Source organism: Oncorhynchus keta, chromosome 23, assembly GCF_023373465.1.
Source record: "Oncorhynchus keta strain PuntledgeMale-10-30-2019 chromosome 23, Oket_V2, whole genome shotgun sequence".
Taxonomy (NCBI): Eukaryota; Metazoa; Chordata; class Actinopteri; order Salmoniformes; family Salmonidae; genus Oncorhynchus; species Oncorhynchus keta.
This window is the reverse complement of record NC_068443.1, coordinates 11,062,172-11,083,539: the sequence shown is the minus strand read 5'-3', so window position 1 is coordinate 11,083,539 and position 21,368 is coordinate 11,062,172. Positions and strand designations below refer to the sequence as shown.

Below are 21,368 nucleotides of genomic sequence, written 5' to 3'. Positions count from 1 at the left end.
GGAAAATTGGCTCAAGTCTGTGTTGGACTTGGTGTAGGCTAGCCTGTGTTGGGGTTGGTGTAGGCTAGCCTGTGTTGGGATTGGTGGGATTTGTGTAGGCTACGCTGTGCTGGGCTTGGTGTCAGCTAGCCTGTGTTGGGCTTGGTGTAGGCTAGCCTGTGCTGAGTTTGGTGTAGACTAGCCTGTGTTGGGCTTGGTGTAGGCTAGCCTGTGTTGGGATTGGTGTTGGCTAGCCTGTGTTGGGCTTGGTGTAGGCTAGCCTGTGCTGAGCTTGGTGTAGGCTAGCCTGTGCTGGGCTTGGTGTAGGCTAGCCTGTGTTGGGATTTGTGTAGGCTAACCTGTGCTGGGCTTGGTGTAGGCTAGCCTGTGTTGGGATTGGTGTAGGCTACCCTGTGCTGGGCTTGGTGTCAGCTAGCCTGTGTTGGGCTTGGTGTAGGCTAGCCTGTGCTGAGCTTGGTGTAGACTAGCCTGTGTTGGGCTTGGTGTAGGCTAGCCTGTGTTGGGATTGGTGTTGGCTAGCCTGTATTGGGCTTGGTGTAGGCTAGCCTGTGTTGGGCTTGGTGTAGGCTAGCCTGTGTTGGGATTGGTGTTGGCTAGCCTGTGTTGGGCTTGGTGTAGGCTAGCCTGTGCCCACGTTTCACACCTTTCCCACACAGGGCTAATGCAGTCATGTTTGCTGGTTAGGCTAATTCTACATTAATGAAATGATTTCAGCATGAGGAGAGGAAGAAAACAACTCATTGAATCATACTAAAGACTGCATTATCATTGAAACATGACAAAAGACGCCTACGTTGATAATAACTTATTGACCACCATATCTTCTCTAGGTAGGGGGCAGCATTGGGAATTTTGGATGAAAAGCATGCCCAAATTAACCTGCCTACTACTCAGCCATAAAAGCTAGAATATGCATATAATTAGTAGATTTGGATAGAAAACACTCTGAATTTTCTAAAATTGTTTGAATGATGTCTGTGTGTATAACAGAACTCATATGGCAGGCAAAAACCTGAGAAAAAAATCCAACCAGGGAGTGGGAAATCTGAGGTTTGTAGTTGTTCAACTCTTGGCCTATCGAATACAGTGTCAATGGGGTCATATTGCACTTCCTAAGGCTTCCACTAGATGTCAACAGTCTTTAGAACCTTTGATGCTTCTACTGTGAAGTGGGGGCGAATGAGAGGGGAATGAGTCAGAGGTCTGTCAGAGAGCTCAGTCTCGCACGTTCACGTGATAGTTAGCATGCGTTCCATTACATTTCTACAGACAAAGGAATTCTCCGGTTGGAACATTATCGAAGATTTATGTTAAAAACATTCTAATGACTGATTCTGTACTTCATTTGACATGTTTCTACAGACTGCAACGGAACTTTTTGACTTTTCTGACTTCTGTTGACTACACAACATGGTGGATATCTGTTTGGGTTGTTTTGGTCTCTGAGACTACTGTACTCAGATTATTGCATGGTTTGCTTTTTCCGTAAAGTTCTTTTGATATCTGACACAGCGCGTCCATTAAGGAGAAGTGGATCTAAAATTCCATGCATAACAGTTGTATCTTTTAGCAATGTTCATTATGAGTATTTCTGTAAGTTCATGTGGCTCTCTTCAAAATCACCAGATGTTTTGGAACTACTGAACATAAAGCGTCAATGTAAACTGAGATTTCTGGATATAAATATGAACTTTACCGAACAAAACAAACATGGAAAACAAAATGGATCTATGTGGAAATAAAAAAGGGTTCTCCTAAATCATTGCATCAGATTCTGCAATTCAATGCAACTGTCACGTCTGCTCCCCCTCCCTGGCGCTCGAAGGCACCAGGCTCCCCAGCATTACACACTCCTGCCACCATCAACACACACCTGCCTTTCCCCATCATGTGCATCAGTGTATTATTGGACTCACCTGGACTCACCTGTTTATTACCTCCCCTCTATTTGTCAGTTCCCCATCTCTGTTCCCGACTGCATTGTTTGTCGTCTGTCCGTATGTTTCCTGGGGCTGAGGCTGTTGCTCGTTCCTTGTCTGTTCCTATTAAATGTTGACTCCCGGTCACTACCTCTCATCTCCAGCATCGGCTCTTACAGCATTTGAATATTTCATGACTTTAACAATAGAATAATAACTGAATTATATGAATGAAATCACAACAACAAAGCATGAATACATGCTACTAATAATCTATTGTCAACTTCCCATCTATTTGAAACATTTTGATTTCTTTATCACTGTTCATGTGTTGAACTATTGAATTCTCACGAGAAACAATTTGGTTAAAAATGCAGAATGAGAACTTCCAGAACTGGAACTTCACTGCTTTGGTAGCAGAGACAACAGTGTGTGTTGTGACACAGTTTGGAATTTGGGAATTTAACACTGATTGATGTGGGTCTAGGAGTGGGTCTAGGGTGTCAGGTAGGGTGGAGGTGATATGGTCCTTGACTCAGTGCTGATGTCATTGGTTCCTCTTGGTTGTGCTACCTTAATAGATGAATATGAACAGCTCTTGTAAATAGTCATATATCTGAGTGTTTTGAATGAGTATGCATTTGTCACAACATCAACTCTTTCCTAAAACCTCAAAAGGAACAAGAAGAAGCAGTTGTATGAAACTCCTGTTGTTAACCAGGTAGAAGTTATTGTACCTGGTAGACAACCATCAAGGCAGGGTCTGTGTAGATTTCAATGTAATCCAAAAATAACAACTTGGGTCTTGGGTCAAACACCATAGACATACAAAGTGAATATACTGTATGTCATCTCTACAAGGCCTTTGGAATAGGAGTGTTTTTTAAGAAACTGTGAGAGTGATTCACCCTCTGCTGACCTCTCACGGTATAGTGTCCTCTACAGTTACTACATCCACCCACTGGTGACCTCTCATGGTGTAGTGTCCTCTACAGTTACTACATCCACCCACTGGTGACCTCTCATGGTGTAGTGTCCTCCACAGTTACTACATCCACCCACTGGTGACCTCATGGTGTAGTGTCCTCTACAGTTACTACATCCACCCACTGGTGACCTCTCATGGTGTAGTGTCCTCTACAGTTACTACATCCACACACTGGTGACCTCTCATGGTGTAGTGTCCTCTACAGTTACTACATCCACCCACTGGTGACCTCATGGTGTAGTGTCCTCTACAGTTACTACATCCACCCACTGGTGACCTCTCATGGTGTTGTGTCCTCTACAGTTACTACATCCACCCACTGGTGACCTCTCATGGTGTTGTGTCTTCTACAGTTACTACATCCACCCACTGGTGACCTCATGGTGTAGTGTCCTCTACAGTTACTACATCCACCCACTGGTGACCTCTCATGGTGTTGTGTCTTCTACAGTTACTACATCCACCCACTGGTGACCTCTCATGGTGTTGTGTCTTCTACAGTTACTACATCCACCCACTGGTGACCTCATGGTGTAGTGTCCTCTACAGTTACTACATCCACCCACTGGTGACCTCTCATGGTGTAGTGTCCTCTACAGTTACTACATCCACCCACTGGTGACCTCATGGTGTAGTGTCCTCTACAGTTACTACATCCACCCACTGGTGACCTCTCATGGTGTTGTGTCTTCTACAGTTACTACATCCACCCACTGGTGACCTCATGGTGTAGTGTCCTCTACAGTTACTACATCCACCCACTGGTGACCTCTCATGGTGTAGTGTCCTCTACAGTTACTACATCCACCCACTGGTGACCTCATGGTGTAGTGTCCTCTACAGTTACTACATCCACCCACTGGTGACCTCTCATGGTGTTGTGTCTTCTACAGTTACTACATCCACCCACTGGTGACCTCATGGTGTAGTGTCCTCCACAGTTACTACATCCACCCACTGGTGACCTCTCATGGTGTAGTGTCCTCTACAGTTACTACATCCACCCACTGGTGACCTCTCATGGTGTAGTGTCCTCTACAGTTACTACATCCACCCACTGGTGACCTCTCATGGTGTAGTGTCCTCTACAGTTACTACATCCACCCACTGGTGACCTCTCATGGTGTAGTGTCCTCTACAGTTACTACATCCACCCACTGGTGACCTCATGGTGTTGTGTCCTCTACAGTTACTACATCCACCCACTGGTGACCTCTCATGGTGTTGTGTCCTCTACAGTTACTACATCCACCCACTGGTGACCTCATGGTGTAGTGTCCTCTGCAGTTACTACATCCACCCACTGGTGACCTCATGGTGTAGTGTCCTCTACAGTTACTACATCCACCCACTGGTGACCTCTCATGGTGTTGTGTCCTCTACAGTTACTACATCCACCCACTGGTGACCTCATGGTGTAGTGTCCTCTACAGTTACTACATCCACCCACTGGTGACCTCATGGTGTAGTGTCCTCTACAGTTAAACTACATCCACCCACTGGTGACCTCATGGTGTAGTGTCCTCTACAGTTACTACATCCACCCACTGGTGACCTCTCATGGTGTTGTGTCTTCTACAGTTACTACATCCACCCACTGGTGACCTCATGGTGTAGTGTCCTCTACAGTTACTACATCCACCCACTGGTGACCTCTCATGGTGTAGTGTCCTCTACAGTTACTACATCCACCCACTGGTGACCTCATGGTGTAGTGTCCTCTACAGTTACTACATCCACCCACTGGTGACCTCTCATGGTGTTGTGTCTTCTACAGTTACTACATCCACCCACTGGTGACCTCTCATGGTGTTGTGTCTTCTACAGTTACTACATCCACCCACTGGTGACCTCATGGTGTAGTGTCCTCTACAGTTACTACATCCACCCACTGGTGACCTCTCATGGTGTTGTGTCTTCTACAGTTACTACATCCACCCACTGGTGACCTCTCATGGTGTTGTGTCTTCTACAGTTACTACATCCACCCACTGGTGACCTCATGGTGTAGTGTCCTCTTAGTTACTACATCCACCCACTGGTGACCTCTCATGGTGTAGTGTCCTCTACAGTTACTACATCCACCCACTGGTGACCTCATGGTGTAGTGTCCTCTACAGTTACTACATCCACCCACTGGTGACCTCTCATGGTGTTGTGTCTTAATCTACAGTTACTACATCCACCCACTGGTGACCTCATGGTGTAGTGTCCTCTACAGTTACTACATCCACCCACTGGTGACCTCTCATGGTGTAGTGTCCTCTACAGTTACTACATCCACCCACTGGTGACCTCATGGTGTAGTGTCCTCTACAGTTACTACATCCACCCACTGGTGACCTCTCATGGTGTTGTGTCTTCTACAGTTACTACATCCACCCACTGGTGACCTCATGGTGTAGTGTCCTCTACAGTTACTACATCCACCCACTGGTGACCTCTCATGGTGTAGTGTCCTCTACAGTTACTACATCCACCCACTGGTGACCTCTCATGGTGTAGTGTCCTCTACAGTTACTACATCCACCCACTGGTGACCTCTCATGGTGTAGTGTCCTCCACAGTTACTACATCCACCCACTGGTGACCTCATGGTGTAGTGTCCTCTACAGTTACTACATCCACCCACTGGTGACCTCATGGTGTAGTGTCCTCTACAGTTACTACATCCACCCACTGGTGACCTCTCATGGTGTTGTGTCCTCTAGAGTTACTACATCCACCCACTGGTGACCTCATGGTGTAGTGTCCTCTACAGTTACTACATCCACCCACTGGTGACCTCATGGTGTAGTGTCCTCTACAGTTACTACATCCACCCACTGGTGACCTCTCATGGTGTTGTGTCCTCTACAGTTACTACATCCACCCACTGGTGACCTCATGGTGTAGTGTCCTCTACAGTTACTACATCCACCCACTGGTGACCTCATGGTGTAGTGTCCTCTACAGTTACTACATCCACCCACTGGTGACCTCTCATGGTGTAGTGTCCTCTACAGTTACTACATCCACCCACTGGTGACCTCTCATGGTGTTGTGTCTTCTACAGTTACTACATCCACCCACTGGTGACCTCATGGTGTAGTGTCCTCTACAGTTACTACATCCACCCACTGGTGACCTCTCATGGTGTAGTGTCCTCTACAGTTACTACATCCACCCACTGGTGACCTCATGGTGTAGTGTCCTCTACAGTTACTACATCCACCCACTGGTGACCTCTCATGGTGTTGTGTCTTCTACAGTTACTACATCCACCCACTGGTGACCTCTCATGGTGTTGTGTCTTCTACAGTTACTACATCCACCCACTGGTGACCTCATGGTGTAGTGTCCTCTACAGTTACTACATCCACCCACTGGTGACCTCTCATGGTGTTGTGTCTTCTACAGTTACTACATCCACCCACTGGTGACCTCTCATGGTGTTGTGTCTTCTACAGTTACTACATCCACCCACTGGTGACCTCATGGTGTAGTGTCCTCTACAGTTACTACATCCACCCACTGGTGACCTCTCATGGTGTAGTGTCCTCTACAGTTACTACATCCACCCACTGGTGACCTCATGGTGTAGTGTCCTCTACAGTTACTACATCCACCCACTGGTGACCTCTCATGGTGTTGTGTCTTCTACAGTTACTACATCCACCCACTGGTGACCTCATGGTGTAGTGTCCTCTACAGTTACTACATCCACCCACTGGTGACCTCTCATGGTGTAGTGTCCTCTACAGTTACTACATCCACCCACTGGTGACCTCATGGTGTAGTGTCCTCTACAGTTACTACATCCACCCACTGGTGACCTCTCATGGTGTTGTGTCTTCTACAGTTACTACATCCACCCACTGGTGACCTCATGGTGTAGTGTCCTCTACAGTTACTACATCCACCCACTGGTGACCTCTCATGGTGTAGTGTCCTCTACAGTTACTACATCCACCCACTGGTGACCTCTCATGGTGTAGTGTCCTCTACAGTTACTACATCCACCCACTGGTGACCTCTCATGGTGTAGTGTCCTCTACAGTTACTACATCCACCCACTGGTGACCTCATGGTGTAGTGTCCTCTACAGTTACTACATCCACCCACTGGTGACCTCATGGTGTAGTGTCCTCTACAGTTACTACATCCACCCACTGGTGACCTCTCATGGTGTTGTGTCCTCTACAGTTACTACATCCACCCACTGGTGACCTCATGGTGTAGTGTCCTCTACAGTTACTACATCCACCCACTGGTGACCTCATGGTGTAGTGTCCTCTACAGTTACTACATCCACCCACTGGTGACCTCTCATGGTGTAGTGTCCTCTACAGTTACTACATCCACCCACTGGTGACCTCATGGTGTAGTGTCCTCTACAGTTACTACATCCACCCACTGGTGACCTCATGGTGTAGTGTCCTCTACAGTTACTACATCCACCCACTGGTGACCTCATGGTGTTGTGTCCTCTACAGTTACTACATCCACCCACTGGTGACCTCTCATGGTGTTGTGTCTTCTACAGTTACTACATCCACCCACTGGTGACCTCATGGTGTAGTGTCCTCTACAGTTACTACATCCACCCACTGGTGACCTCTCATGGTGTAGTGTCCTCTACAGTTACTACATCCACCCACTGGTGACCTCATGGTGTTGTGTCCTCTACAGTTACTACATCCACCCACTGGTGACCTCTCATGGTGTTGTGTCCTCTACAGTTACTACATCCACCCACTGGTGACCTCTCATGGTGTAGTGTCCTCTACAGTTACTACATCCACCCACTGGTGACCTCTCATGGTGTAGTGTCCTCCACAGTTACTACATCCACCCACTGGTGACCTCTCATGGTGTAGTGTCCTCTACAGTTACTACATCCACCCACTGGTGACCTCTCATGGTGTTGTGTCTTCTACAGTTACTACATCCACCCACTGGTGACCTCTCATGGTGTTGTGTCTTCTACAGTTACTACATCCACCCACTGGTGACCTCATGGTGTAGTGTCCTCTACAGTTACTACATCCACCCACTGGTGACCTCTCATGGTGTTGTGTCTTCTACAGTTACTACATCCACCCACTGGTGACCTCTCATGGTGTTGTGTCTTCTACAGTTACTACATCCACCCACTGGTGACCTCATGGTGTAGTGTCCTCTACAGTTACTACATCCACCCACTGGTGACCTCTCATGGTGTAGTGTCCTCTACAGTTACTACATCCACCCACTGGTGACCTCATGGTGTAGTGTCCTCTACAGTTACTACATCCACCCACTGGTGACCTCTCATGGTGTTGTGTCTTCTACAGTTACTACATCCACCCACTGGTGACCTCATGGTGTAGTGTCCTCTACAGTTACTACATCCACCCACTGGTGACCTCTCATGGTGTAGTGTCCTCTACAGTTACTACATCCACCCACTGGTGACCTCATGGTGTAGTGTCCTCTACAGTTACTACATCCACCCACTGGTGACCTCTCATGGTGTTGTGTCTTCCACAGTTACTACATCCACCCACTGGTGACCTCATGGTGTAGTGTCCTCTACAGTTACTACATCCACCCACTGGTGACCTCTCATGGTGTAGTGTCCTCTACAGTTACTACATCCACCCACTGGTGACCTCTCATGGTGTAGTGTCCTCTACAGTTACTACATCCACCCACTGGTGACCTCTCATGGTGTAGTGTCCTCTACAGTTACTACATCCACCCACTGGTGACCTCATGGTGTTGTGTCCTCTACAGTTACTACATCCACCCACTGGTGACCTCTCATGGTGTAGTGTCCTCTACAGTTACTACATCCACCCACTGGTGACCTCTCATGGTGTTGTGTCCTCTACAGTTACTACATCCACCCACTGGTGACCTCTCATGGTGTAGTGTCCTCTACAGTTACTACATCCACCCACTGGTGACCTCATGGTGTTGTGTCCTCTACAGTTACTACATCCACCCACTGGTGACCTCTCATGGTGTTGTGTCCTCTACAGTTACTACATCCACCCACTGGTGACCTCATGGTGTAGTGTCCTCTACAGTTACTACATCCACCCACTGGTGACCTCATGGTGTAGTGTCCTCTACAGTTACTACATCCACCCACTGGTGACCTCTCATGGTGTAGTGTCCTCTACAGTTACTACATCCACCCACTGGTGACCTCTCATGGTGTTGTGTCTTCTACAGTTACTACATCCACCCACTGGTGACCTCATGGTGTAGTGTCCTCTACAGTTACTACATCCACCCACTGGTGACCTCTCATGGTGTAGTGTCCTCTACAGTTACTACATCCACCCACTGGTGACCTCATGGTGTAGTGTCCTCTACAGTTACTACATCCACCCACTGGTGACCTCTCATGGTGTTGTGTCTTCTACAGTTACTACATCCACCCACTGGTGACCTCATGGTGTAGTGTCCTCTACAGTTACTACATCCACCCACTGGTGACCTCTCATGGTGTTGTGTCCTCTACAGTTACTACATCCACCCACTGGTGACCTCTCATGGTGTAGTGTCCTCTACAGTTACTACATCCACCCACTGGTGACCTCTCATGGTGTTGTGTCCTCTACAGTTACTACATCCACCCACTGGTGACCTCTCATGGTGTAGTGTCCTCTACAGTTACTACATCCACACACTGGTGACCTCATGGTGTTGTGTCCTCTACAGTTACTACATCCACCCACTGGTGACCTCTCATGGTGTTGTGTCCTCTACAGTTACTACATCCACCCACTGGTGACCTCTCATGGTGTTGTGTCCTCTACAGTTACTACATCCACCCACTGGTGACCTCTCATGGTGTTGTGTCCTCTACAGTTACTACATCCACCCACTGGTGACCTCATGGTGTAGTGTCCTCTACAGTTACTACATCCACCCACTGGTGACCTCTCATGGTGTTGTGTCCTCTACAGTTACTACATCCACCCACTGGTGACCTCTCATGGTGTTGTGTCCTCTACAGTTACTACATCCACCCACTGGTGACCTCTCATGGTGTTGTGTCCTCTACAGTTACTACATCCACCCACTGGTGACCTCTCATGGTGTTGTGTCCTCTACAGTTACTACATCCACCCACTAGTGACCTCTCATGGTGTTGTGTCCTCTACAGTTACTACATCCACACACTGGTGACCTCATGGTGTTGTGTCCTCTACAGTTACTACATCCACCCACTGGTGACCTCTCATGGTGTAGTGTCCTCTACAGTTACTACATCCACCCACTGGTGACCTCTCATGGTGTTGTGTCCTCTACAGTTACTATTCAATATCTTGTCTCTGTCTGCTTCATCAGTTAGTATCTGTCATTGTATTGTCCAAGGTTCATCTTCCATTCACCACTCATACCACACAAGATGAACACACAAAACAAGTGAGAATTCTTAGGAAAATATATTTATTATAGACATAAAATATTAAAGTAACAGTTTAAAGCAACAGATGTGATCAATGATATGATCATACACAAGACTTGTATGAATAAAATGTTACAACGTGTGCCATTTCTGATGCCCATAAAACGAGATCAAACCATTCAACTCTGCAATGACAAAGCCTATTTCATATACAAACAGGTTATAGTAAAATATATTACATTTATTATAGACATAAATTGTAACAGTGACAAAAAGTAACACATTTTTTCATGAAAAAAAGTTAAAACATTTAGTTTCCTGTCTTACAACGAGATCTTAACCTTATTGCTCATAAAGCGTTATATTATAACTACATTTTTTAAATTAGCTAAATATATGCATATAAAATCAGCCCAGAAAATATAGGACTAAGAAGATATAGGTAGATGGATAGCAGATGAAACAGGAGGGGATATACACTATATACACTGGATATTAACATGTTCAGCTCCTGACTGTTAAATACACATGTTCTGCTCCTCTGTATCCAGAACCCATCATCGGATTAGGACTGTGATTTACTGATGTGAACCACCTTGTCCCTGAAATAGATTAGAAAAATTAATATTATTTTCTGTTGTTAAGGCCACTCTTTATATTTCAATATCTCCAATTTAGAGGTGTATCTGTTGTCAAATCTGAAACAGGTTCAATGTGCCTACATTCAGGAGTACCATCTTTGTTTGTACCATTCATAATAAACAACTATTTTCTAAATCCCTTTTAATATTCAAGTGTAAATAGTATAACAGTTGTAATGTTATTTATCAGAGTCATTCTTACCTCAGTCGGTTGACATGTTGGATCACCGAGCTCTGGGAAGGATCTGCACACAAATCTTTCCCATTTTTAGTGTGGAATCTGGAAGAGACACATACAAAACCGTAAGTCTATATTCAACACTCTGTTTTCACAGCATATTTAACCCATATTTCTATTCAAATAGAATTACACTATAATGTATTTTTTGCTGTAAAGAATCCTGAACCTCAATTCAAAAATAAATAATCAAAGATACTCACATGATGGCAGGGATTCTGCAGATTTCAGTCGTGGTCTGTAGGGTATATCCTACGATAACTGCAGAAGGTATTTCCCCACCAGTATAACTTTGACAGCAGAATCTTCTACGACGTGCTGTAAAAAATGAACAAATAAACAATTAAAGAGGACTCTTGATGAAGACTAAATATTACTCTAATTGTCCAACAGTTTAGTTCAGTGTTCCAGTAATAACACAAGACAGACGGACTAAGACACAACTTTCACTGCAGAATATTGACCTTGTTTAGCTGCAGAAGCCTCAGTAGTGAACAGCCCCACAGCCAGGAGCACGAGCAGCACAATAACAGGGGCTCTGATCTGGGCCATCTCTTCTTCTGTGGTGCTGTGGTTAGTGATGTGATGAGCTGCTGTCTTGTCTTCAGACAGAGAGCTTCAGTGGCTGTGTGAAGTCCTACTCCTCACCAGAGCCATATATATACTCCTGGTGCAGGTAGAGAGAGGTGAAATGGGCTTTCCTTTCCACGCCTTAAAACCAAAGTTCCACGGCAGAATTTCCCCATCACTTTCCCCAATGAACAAAAAAGTGAAACAAGATTCTTCAACAGAACAAGAGGGAGGATGTTTGAACACAACTATGACTTATCTATTTATATACAGCATTTATTCTGAGGAGATTCAAATGCACTAGAATGTCATCCTAAATATTGTAAGTGAGAATATAAGTGTTTATAAATGTGTGTACCTTTGTTGAAGTCTCCTGGGTTAAGGAATACATTTTGGGATTATGTTAAGTGAGTTTGTGTTTTATATTATATCTCAGTATTTCATTATTCTGGTGCTGGGGATCCAAAGAGTTTAGTTTTGCCCCAAACGCTACACACCTGATTCCACTAATTACTTCATCATCAAAACCCTGCTCAGACGACGCATGCATCAACCAATGGTTGTGTGTCACGTCATCGACCGTGCTGTCGAGCACCAGATTGCTATAACATGACATGTGGTTAGCTGATACGTAAAATACCTATGAAAGGCATTGTAAGACCTAGCAGGCATCAGCAACGCCTAGGCAGAGGAACACTCCCAATGATTAGTGGATCAGGTGTCTCGTGCTACGGCAATAACAGAAAAGTGCACACCTTTTGGGTCCCCATTAAGAAACACAGTTCTATCCTATGATCTTATATGAACTAGTTATAAATACAAGGATTGTAGGGTGAATTACATGCCAACCACTGTACCTCAATTGAACAATATATCAATTCTACATTATAATGTCCTTTAACCCTCATAACCAAAGGATGTGGGAGATGTGTCAATCATATAAAAACCAGAGGCCTCCCGGGTGGCGCAGTGGTTAAGGGCGCTGTACTGCAGCTTCAGCTGTGCCACCAGAGACCCTGGGTTGGCGCCCAGGGTCTCTGACACATTGCTGGCTTCTGGGTTGGATGTGCGCTGTGTAAACAGAGGCTGAATAATTTTGAAAGGAATAATGGACAAATACTGTAAAAACCAGGTGTGCAAAGCTCTTAGGGACCCAGAAAGATTCACCGCTGTAATTAGCTGCCAAAAGTGATTCTAACCACTAGGCTACCTAGTGGTTAGAGCGTTGGACTAGTAACCGGAACGTTATAAGTTCAAATCCCCCGAGCTGACAAGGTACACATCTGTCGTTCTGCCCCTGAACAGGCAGTTAACCCACTGTTCCTAGGCCGTCATTGAAAATAAGAATTTGTTCTTAACTAACTTGCCCAGTTAAATAAAGGTAAAATAAAGGTATTGGTCACATACACATGGTTAGCAGATGTTATTGCGAGTTTAGCAAAATGCTTGTGCTTCTAGTTCCGACAGTGCAGTAATATCTAAGTAATATTTAACAATTCCACAACAACTACCTAAAATACACAAATCTACGTAAGGAATGGAATAATAATATAGAAATATATGGATGTGCAATGTCAGAGCGGCATAGACTAAGATGCAATAGAATAGTATAGAATACAGTATATACATATGAGATGAGTAATGCAAGATATGTAAACATTATTAACGTTAAAGTGACTAGTGTTCCATTTATTAAAATGGCCAATGATTCCAAGTCTGTATGTATTGACTCAGCGGGTTAAACAGAGAGCCTTCAGAAAGTATTCACACCTCTTGACTTATTCCACATGTTGTTATGTTACAGCCTGACTTCAAAATAGATTAAATAGATTGTCTTCTCAACCATCTACATACAATACTTCATCATGAAAAAGTGAAAACATGTTTTTAGAACTGTTTGCAATTAGATTGAAAATGAGATACAGAAACATCTCCATTTACATTTATACACAGGCAGTTAGAAAAGCGAAGGCTAGCTTTTTCAAGCAGAAATTTGCTTCCTGCAACACTAACTCAAAAAAGTTCTGGGACACTGTAAAGTCCATGGAGAATAAGAACACCTCCTCCCAGCTGCCCACTGCACTGAAGATAGGAAACACTGTCACCACTGATAAATCCACTATTATTGAGAATTTCAATAATAATTTTTCTACGGCTGGCCATGCTTTCCACCTGGCTATCCCTACCCCGGTCAACAGCACTGCACCCCCCACAGTAACTCGCCCAAGCCTTCTCCATTTCTCCTTCTCCCAAATCCAGTCAGCTGATGTTCTGAAAGAGTTGCAAAATCTGGACCCCAACAAGTCAGCTGGGCTAGACAATCTGGACCTTTTCTTTGTAAAATTATCTGCCGAAATTGTTGCCACCCTTATTACTGGCCTGTTCAACCTCTCTTTTGGAAAGATTGGAAAGCAGCTGCGGTCATCCCCCCTCTTTAAAGGGGGGGACACTCTTGACCTACCCTGCCTTTCTAAGGTCTTCGAAAGCCAAGTCAACAAACAGATTACCGACTATTTCGAATCTCACCATACCCTCTCTGCTATGCAATCTGGTTTCAGAGCTGGTCATGGGTGCACCTCAGCCACGCTCAAGGTCCTAAACGGTATCTTAACCGCCATCGATAAGAAACATTACTGTGCAGCCGTATTCATTTATCTGGCCAAGGCTTTTGACTCTGTCAATCACCACATCCTCATCGGCAGACTCGACAGCCTTGGTTTCTCAAATGATTGCCTCGCCTGGTTCACCAACTACTTCTCGGCTAGAGTGGCGTGTGTCAAATCGGAGGGTCTGCTGTCCGGACCTCTGGCAGTCTCTATGGGGGTGCCACAGGGTTCAATTCTCGGACCGACTCTCTTCTCTGTATACATCAATGATGTCTCTCTTGCTGCTGGTGAATTTCTGATCCACCTCTACGCAGACGACACCATTCTGTATACTTCTGGGCCTTCTTTGGACACTGTGTTAACAACCCCCCAGGCAAGCTTCAATGCCATACAACTCTCCTTCCGTGGCCTCCAATTGCTCTTAAATTCAAGTAAAACTAAATGCATGCTCTTCAACCGATCGCTGCCGCACCTGCCCGCCTGTCTAACATCACTACTCTGGACGGCTCTGACTTAGAATACGTGGACAAATACCTAGGTGTCTGGTTAGACTGTAAACTCTCCTTTCAGACCCACATCAAACATCACCAATCCAAAGTTAAATCTAGAATTAGCTTCCTATTTCGCAACAAAGCATCCTTCACTCATGCTGCCAAACATACCCTTGTAAAACTGACCATCCTACCAATCCTCGACTTCGGCGATGTCATTTACAAAATAGCCAAATACATAAAATTGAGGTAGTATGTACATGTAGATATGGTTAAAGTGACTATGCATATATGATGAACAGAGAGTACCATTAGCGTAAAAGAGGGGTTGGTGGGTGGTGGGTGGCGGGACACAATGCAGATAACCTGGTTAGCCAATCTGCGGGAGAACTGGTTTGTCGGCCCAATTGAGGTAGTATGTACATGAATATATAGTTAAAGTGACTATGCATATATGATAAACATTTAGATTTCTTTATCACTGTTCATGTGTTGAACTATTGAATTCTCACATGTATTACACATGTATTACATAAAGATGCAGTAGATGATAGAGTACAGTATATACATATACATATGAGATGAATAATGTAGGGTATGTAAACATTATATTAAGTAGCATTGTTTAAAGTGGCTAGTGATATATTTTACATCAATTTCCATCAATTCCCATAAGTGGCTGGAGTTGAGTCAGTGTGTTGGCAGCAGCCACTCAATGTTAGTGGTAGCTGTTTAACAGTCTGATGGCTTTGAGATAGAAGCTGTTTTTCAGTCTCTCGGTCCCAGCTTTGATGCACCTGTACTGACCTCGCCTTCTGGATGATAGCGGGGTGAACAGGCAGTGGCTCGGGTGGTTGTTGTCCTTGATGATCTTTATGGCATCGGGTGGTGTAGGTGTCCTGGAGGGCAGGTAGTTTGCCCCCAGTGATGCATTGTGCAGACCTCACTACCCTCTGGAGAGCCTTACAGTTGTGGGCGGAGCAGTTGCCGTACCAGGCGGTGATACAGCCCGACAGGATGCTCTCGATTGTGCATCTGTAGAAGTTTGTGAGTGTTTTTGGTGACAAGCCGAATTTCTTCAGCCTCCTGAGGTTTAAGCGCCTTCTGCGCTGCTGCGCCTTCTTCACGATGCTGTCTGTGTGAGTGGACCAATTCAGTTTGTCTGTGATGTGTACGCCGAGGAACTTAAAACTTGCTACCCTCTCCACTACTGTCCCATCGATGTGGATAGGGGGGTGTTCCCTCTGCTGTTTCCTGAAGTCCACAATCATCTCCTTAGTTTTGTTGACGTTGAGTGTGAGGTTATTTTCCTGACACCACACTCCGAGGGCCCTCACCTCCTCAATGTAGGCCGTCTCCTCGTTGTTGGTAATCAAGCCTACCACTGTTGTGTCGTCCGCAAACTTGATGATTGAGTTGGAGGCGTGCGTGGCCACGCAGTCGTGGGTGAACAGGGAGTACAGGAGAGGGCTCAGAACGCACCCTTGTGGGGCCCCAGTGTTGAGGATCAGCGGGGTGGAGATGTTGTTACCTACCCTCACCACCTGGGGGCGGCCCGTCGGGAAGTCCAGTACCCAGTTGCACAGGGCTGGGTCGAGACCCAGGGTCTTGAGCTTGATGACGAGTTTGGAGGTTACTATGGTGTTAAATGCTGAGCTGTAGTCGATGAACAGCATTCTCACGTAGGTATTCCTCTTGTCCAGATGGGTTAGGGCAGTGTGCAGTGTGGTTGAGATTGCATCGTCTGTGGACCTATTTGGGCGGTAAGCAAATTGGAGTGGGTCTAGGGTGTCAGGTAGGGTGGAGGTGATATGGTCCTTGACTCAGTGCTGATGTCATTGGTTCCTCTTGGTTCTGCTACCTTAATAGATGAATATGAATAGCTCTTGTAAATAGTCATATATCTGATTGTTTTGAATGAATATGCATTTATCACAACATCAACTCTTTCCTAAAACCTCAAAAGAAACAAGAAGAAGCAGTTGTATGAATCTCCTGTTGTTAACCAGGTAGAAGTTATTGTACATGGTATCCAACCATCAAGGCCAGGTCTCCGTCCCAGTCTCAGGTCTTTTGCAGACTCCATCAGGTTTTCTTCCAGAATGGTCCTGTATTTGGCTCCATCCATCTTCCCATCAATTTTAACCATCTTCCCTGTCCCTGCTGAAGAAAAGCAGGCCCAAACCATGATGCTGCCTCCACCATGTTTGACAGTGGGGATGGTGTGTTCAGGGTGATGAGCTGTGTTGCTTTTACGCCAAACATAACGTTTTGCATTGTTGCCAAAAAGTTAAATTTTGGTTTCATCTGACCAGAGCACCTTCTTCCACATGTTTGGTGTGTCTCCCAGGTGGCTTGTGGCAAACTTTAAACAACACTTTTTATGGATATCTTTAAGAAATGGGTTTCTTCTTGCCACTCTTCCATAAAGGCCAGATTTGTGCAATATACAACTGATTGTTGTCCTATGGACAGAGTCTCCCACCTCAGCTGTAGATCTCTGCAGTTCATCCAGAGTGATCATGGGCCTCTTGTCTGCATCTCTGATCAGTCTTCTCCTTGTATGAGCTGAAAGTTTAGAGGGACGGCCAGGTCTTGGTAGATTTGCAGTGGTCTGATACTCCTTCCATTTCAATATTATCGCTTGCACAGTGCTCCTTGGAATGTTTAAAGCTTGGGAAATCTTTTTGTATCCAAATCCGGCTTTAAACTTCTTCACAACAGTATCTCAGACCTGCCTGGTGTGTTCCTTGTTCTTCATGATGCTCTCTGCGCTTTTAACGGACCTCTGAGACTATCACAGTGCAGGTGCATTTATACGGAGACTTGATTACACACAGGTGGATTGTATTTATCATCATTAGTCATTTAGGTCAACATTGGATCATTCAGAGATCCTCACTGAACTTCTGGAGAGAGTTTGCTGCACTGAAAGTAAAGGGGCTGAATAATTTTGCACGCCCAATTTTTCAGTTTTTGATTTGTTAAAAAAGTTTGAAATATCCAATAAATGTCGTTCCACTTCATGATTGTGTCCCACTTGTTGTTGATTCTTCACAAAAAAATACAGTTTTATATCTTTATGTTTGAAGCCTGAAATGTGGCAAAAGGTCGCAAAGTTCAAGGGGGCCAAATACTTTCGCAAGGCACTGTATTTAAGATGGTGATATTGATGAGAAAATATGTGATTGGACTGTTAGATATCAAACAAACCACAATAGCACCACAGAACCAGTAAAGAACTTTAATTTCACCACAGGGTGTTGTACTGAGGATCAGCAAGAACTTTTCTTACAAGATGTATGACACCTATGATAACATAATGACCCCAGGGCTCTGAGTTGTAATTCCTAATTCTACAGCTCTGACTGATGGTCAACATTCTATACTAGAGGAACACTCCTCTAACCTGTTCAGCAGGGGATTATAAATGGGATTGATGTGTGTATTCTTGATTTACAATTGCTAGGTATTACTGCACTGTTAGAGCTAGAAACACAAGCATAACATCTGCAAATCTGTGTGCTCGACCAATAAACGTTGAATTGATTTGTACTGAAATACAACAGAGGAATGTAATATCTTATCTGATAAATACAATAGTCCCTTCTATGTGTGAGTGTGTGTGACTGCAACCTGGTCTCAGAGCATTTCATATGGTTATGTCATTCTGAGACACTGTATTTCGTATGATATGCTCAGAATTTGCAAAATATATGATATGTTTCAATTTCTTGCTAGTTGAATAGGTACTAACGTTAGGGGTTAGACTGAAGTTTAGGAGTTAGGATAAAGGGTTAAGGTTAGGGGACGGGTTAGCTAACATGCTAAGGACAGTGCCTTGCAAAAGTATTCACCCCCTTGTCCCTTTTCCTATTTTGTTGCATTACAACCTGTCATTTAAATGGACTTTCATTTGGATTTCATGTAATGGACATACACAAAATATTCAAAAAAAGTCACATGACTTTTTTTATTCTAAACATTATTTAAATTCTAAATGGAAAGGTGGTGCATATGCTCTGAAGCCCCTAAATAAGATCTGGTGCAACCAATTACCTCCAGAAGTCACACAATTAGTTAAATAAAGATCACCTGTGTGCAATTTAAGTGTCACATGATCTGTCACATGATCTCAGTATATATACACTTGTTCTGAAAGACCCCGGAGTCTGCAACACCACCAAACAAGGGGTATTATGAAGACGTGCAGCTGTAATTGCTGCAACAGGTGGCTCTACAAAGTATTGCCTTTGGGGGAGGGGGGTGAATAGTTATGCACGCTCAAGTTTTCAGTTTTTTTGTCTTATTTCTTGTTTGTTTCACAATTTAAAAAATAATGCATTTTCAAAGTGGTAGGCATGTTGTGTATATCAAATGACACAACCTTCCCCCAAAAAATAAATTTTGGGGGTGAATACTGTCGCAAGCCACCTTAGTTCCAAAGCACCTAAAAAGTAGTAAGTAGTTGAACATTCGCTTATTTGCTCAAATTGTCCATGATGCAATTAGAACTTGAAGCCTTTGGGTTGCTAGACGTTGGCGTTGCATGCCTACCTGTCCACCCTGATCAACCACCCTCCTTTCATTGTTGCATTAGGTAACCATCTGTCTTATGTAACTATACCAAACTATACCAAACTATACCAAACATAACCTATCATTCTAAATAGAGTGTCTGGGATTTACGTACAGAATAATATGAAATGCTCTGAGATCAGGTTGGTGGCTTAGACCTCGTGCACTGAAGTGCAGGGACGTGGGCTGTTACGTGTAGGTTATCTTGATAATATGGTTATTTTTCTAGGTCAGTGGAACACAGAATGTATTGATGCCGTCAACTCAAAGGCGTAAAAGTGTTTCTGTGACAACTAAAGAGGTCATGATGAAGGAGTTTTAACAGTTCCTCTTCAGTTGTTGCATCATAACTGTCCCTGTGACAACCTCAACCTTTTCCCCCTTGAGTTTGTCACACGATACGCTCATTTTTTACATGTTCATGTATATCAAGATGGGGACGTTAAACAATGACATAGAACTACTGTAGGTCCACCATTTCAAAACATGGTCTTAGCTTCACAATATTTGGCAGTGTATGGTTCTTCCACTTTGGAGAACGGTAAGATTGCTGGCTTTTTCTTGTTTTCTGCTATAGAAATACCCTTTGTAAATAAAATGACAAAAGCCATTACTACTATTACTACTTACAGGTCATCTTTCAATCATGTACAACAGAGATCACAATACTGATTGAAAGACTAACTGAAATGAAGGATCATTTCCATTCACAGAGCCATTGAAGACCACTTCAATGAACTGAAGTGATGAGAAAAAGCTTCATTTTCACACCCACTGCTACTTGTTTTATATTTAATATATCAAAGGATTCTTGCAGTCAAGTGTTCTCTTTTTGTAATATCAGTAGCTGATATTACAGTTGCGATACATGGAAAAGTATCTCCTACAGTACATACAGTAGGCCTACTAATCACAACGGTCAAGATTTATTGTGTTTGAATTGAACACTCAAACTTATTTTTAAGGCTACTGTACATAACATCACATTATGTCACACGAGACCAACATTATGTAATGATCTACACTCTCAGAAAAAAGCCTTCCAAATGGCTTCTTTGGCTGTCCCCATACTGTAGGAACACCTTTTTTGGTTCCAGGTAGAACCTTTTGGGTTCCATGTAGATCCTTCTGTGGAAAGGGTTCTATATGGAACCCAAAGATTTTCTACCTGGAACAAAAAAGGTTCTAGATGGCAACTTATTTTCAAAGCGTGTAGTACAACAATAACATCTTCCTTCATTTGTTGCTGACACGCACAAACATATAGTTGCTGTAAATTCTTCACGAGGCCAGAGAGTGGAAGGGGGTTTTGTACCAAGTTACAAACAATGGGGCCTGTTTGTCACACTTCCCTCCCTGACCCAAATAAAAATCCACCTTGTTCCTCAAACGCTGGGTCTGCGGTCCAGAAAAGGGCATCATATTTCCAACTGAGAAAGTATTTAAACTAGAATTCCAGATCATTGGATCAGATCATCTTGGAATCTCATTCTGAGGAGAGAGTTCCAGGTATCTGTTGAACTTCACTACCTGCCTTGACCTCTGAAGCTGACAAGATGGCAAAGCTTGCTGTGACTCTCTCTACTCTGCTGCTGCTGTTGTTGGCACTGATGACTCTGGGTGAAACTAGTAAATAGGACAGGAACTGTCATCAAATGTGCTGTTCGCTACCATCAATGTTGGCTTAGTCATATTTCAGTTTCCCACCTAGTTTAACTTTTTTGTATTATCTTATCGTTTGTCTTAATATCTGTAATGTTTGTGTTGTGCAGGTCCTCTGAACATAGGTAGGTATGCACAAGAATGCACAGAACACAACATGTTGCACAAAATACCAAAAGGCCCCCGTCCCCAAGATGAGGCTGACTAAAGAAAACTAAATACAACTAGGAAGAGCAGATGTTTTATTCAGCTATTTCCTATTTTCTAATATGTTTTAGAAGCGATTAT

The 21,368-nt window shown here is 44.2% G+C and overlaps 1 protein-coding gene across 1 annotated transcript; it reads right to left on the bottom strand.

Moving 5' to 3' along the window:
- Positions 1 to 10,318: 10,318 nt before the first annotated feature.
- LOC118373385 (C-C motif chemokine 20-like) lies at positions 10,319 to 11,818 on the bottom strand. Its single transcript, XM_035759497.1, has 4 exons — positions 11,638 to 11,818; positions 11,377 to 11,491; positions 11,138 to 11,215; positions 10,319 to 10,896 (listed from the first exon to the last, which is right to left on the bottom strand). The coding sequence occupies exons 1-4, from the start codon at positions 11,723 to 11,725 to the stop codon at positions 10,860 to 10,862; spliced, it is 318 nt and encodes a 105-aa protein (XP_035615390.1). The 5' UTR covers positions 11,726 to 11,818; the 3' UTR covers positions 10,319 to 10,859.
- Between the last annotated feature and the right edge of the window lie 9,550 nt (positions 11,819 to 21,368).

Coding starts and splice junctions, on each gene's coding strand:
- LOC118373385 (XM_035759497.1), bottom strand. CDS start 11,725: ATGGCCCAGATCAGAGCCCCTGTTATTGTGCTGCTCGTGCTCCTGGCT. Junction 11,216..11,376: donor TGCAGAATCCCTGCCATCAT/GTGAGTATCTTT, acceptor TGTCTCTTCCAG/ATTCCACACTAAAAATGGGA. Junction 10,897..11,137: donor CAACATGTCAACCGACTGAG/GTAAGAATGACT, acceptor AATCTATTTCAG/GGACAAGGTGGTTCACATCA.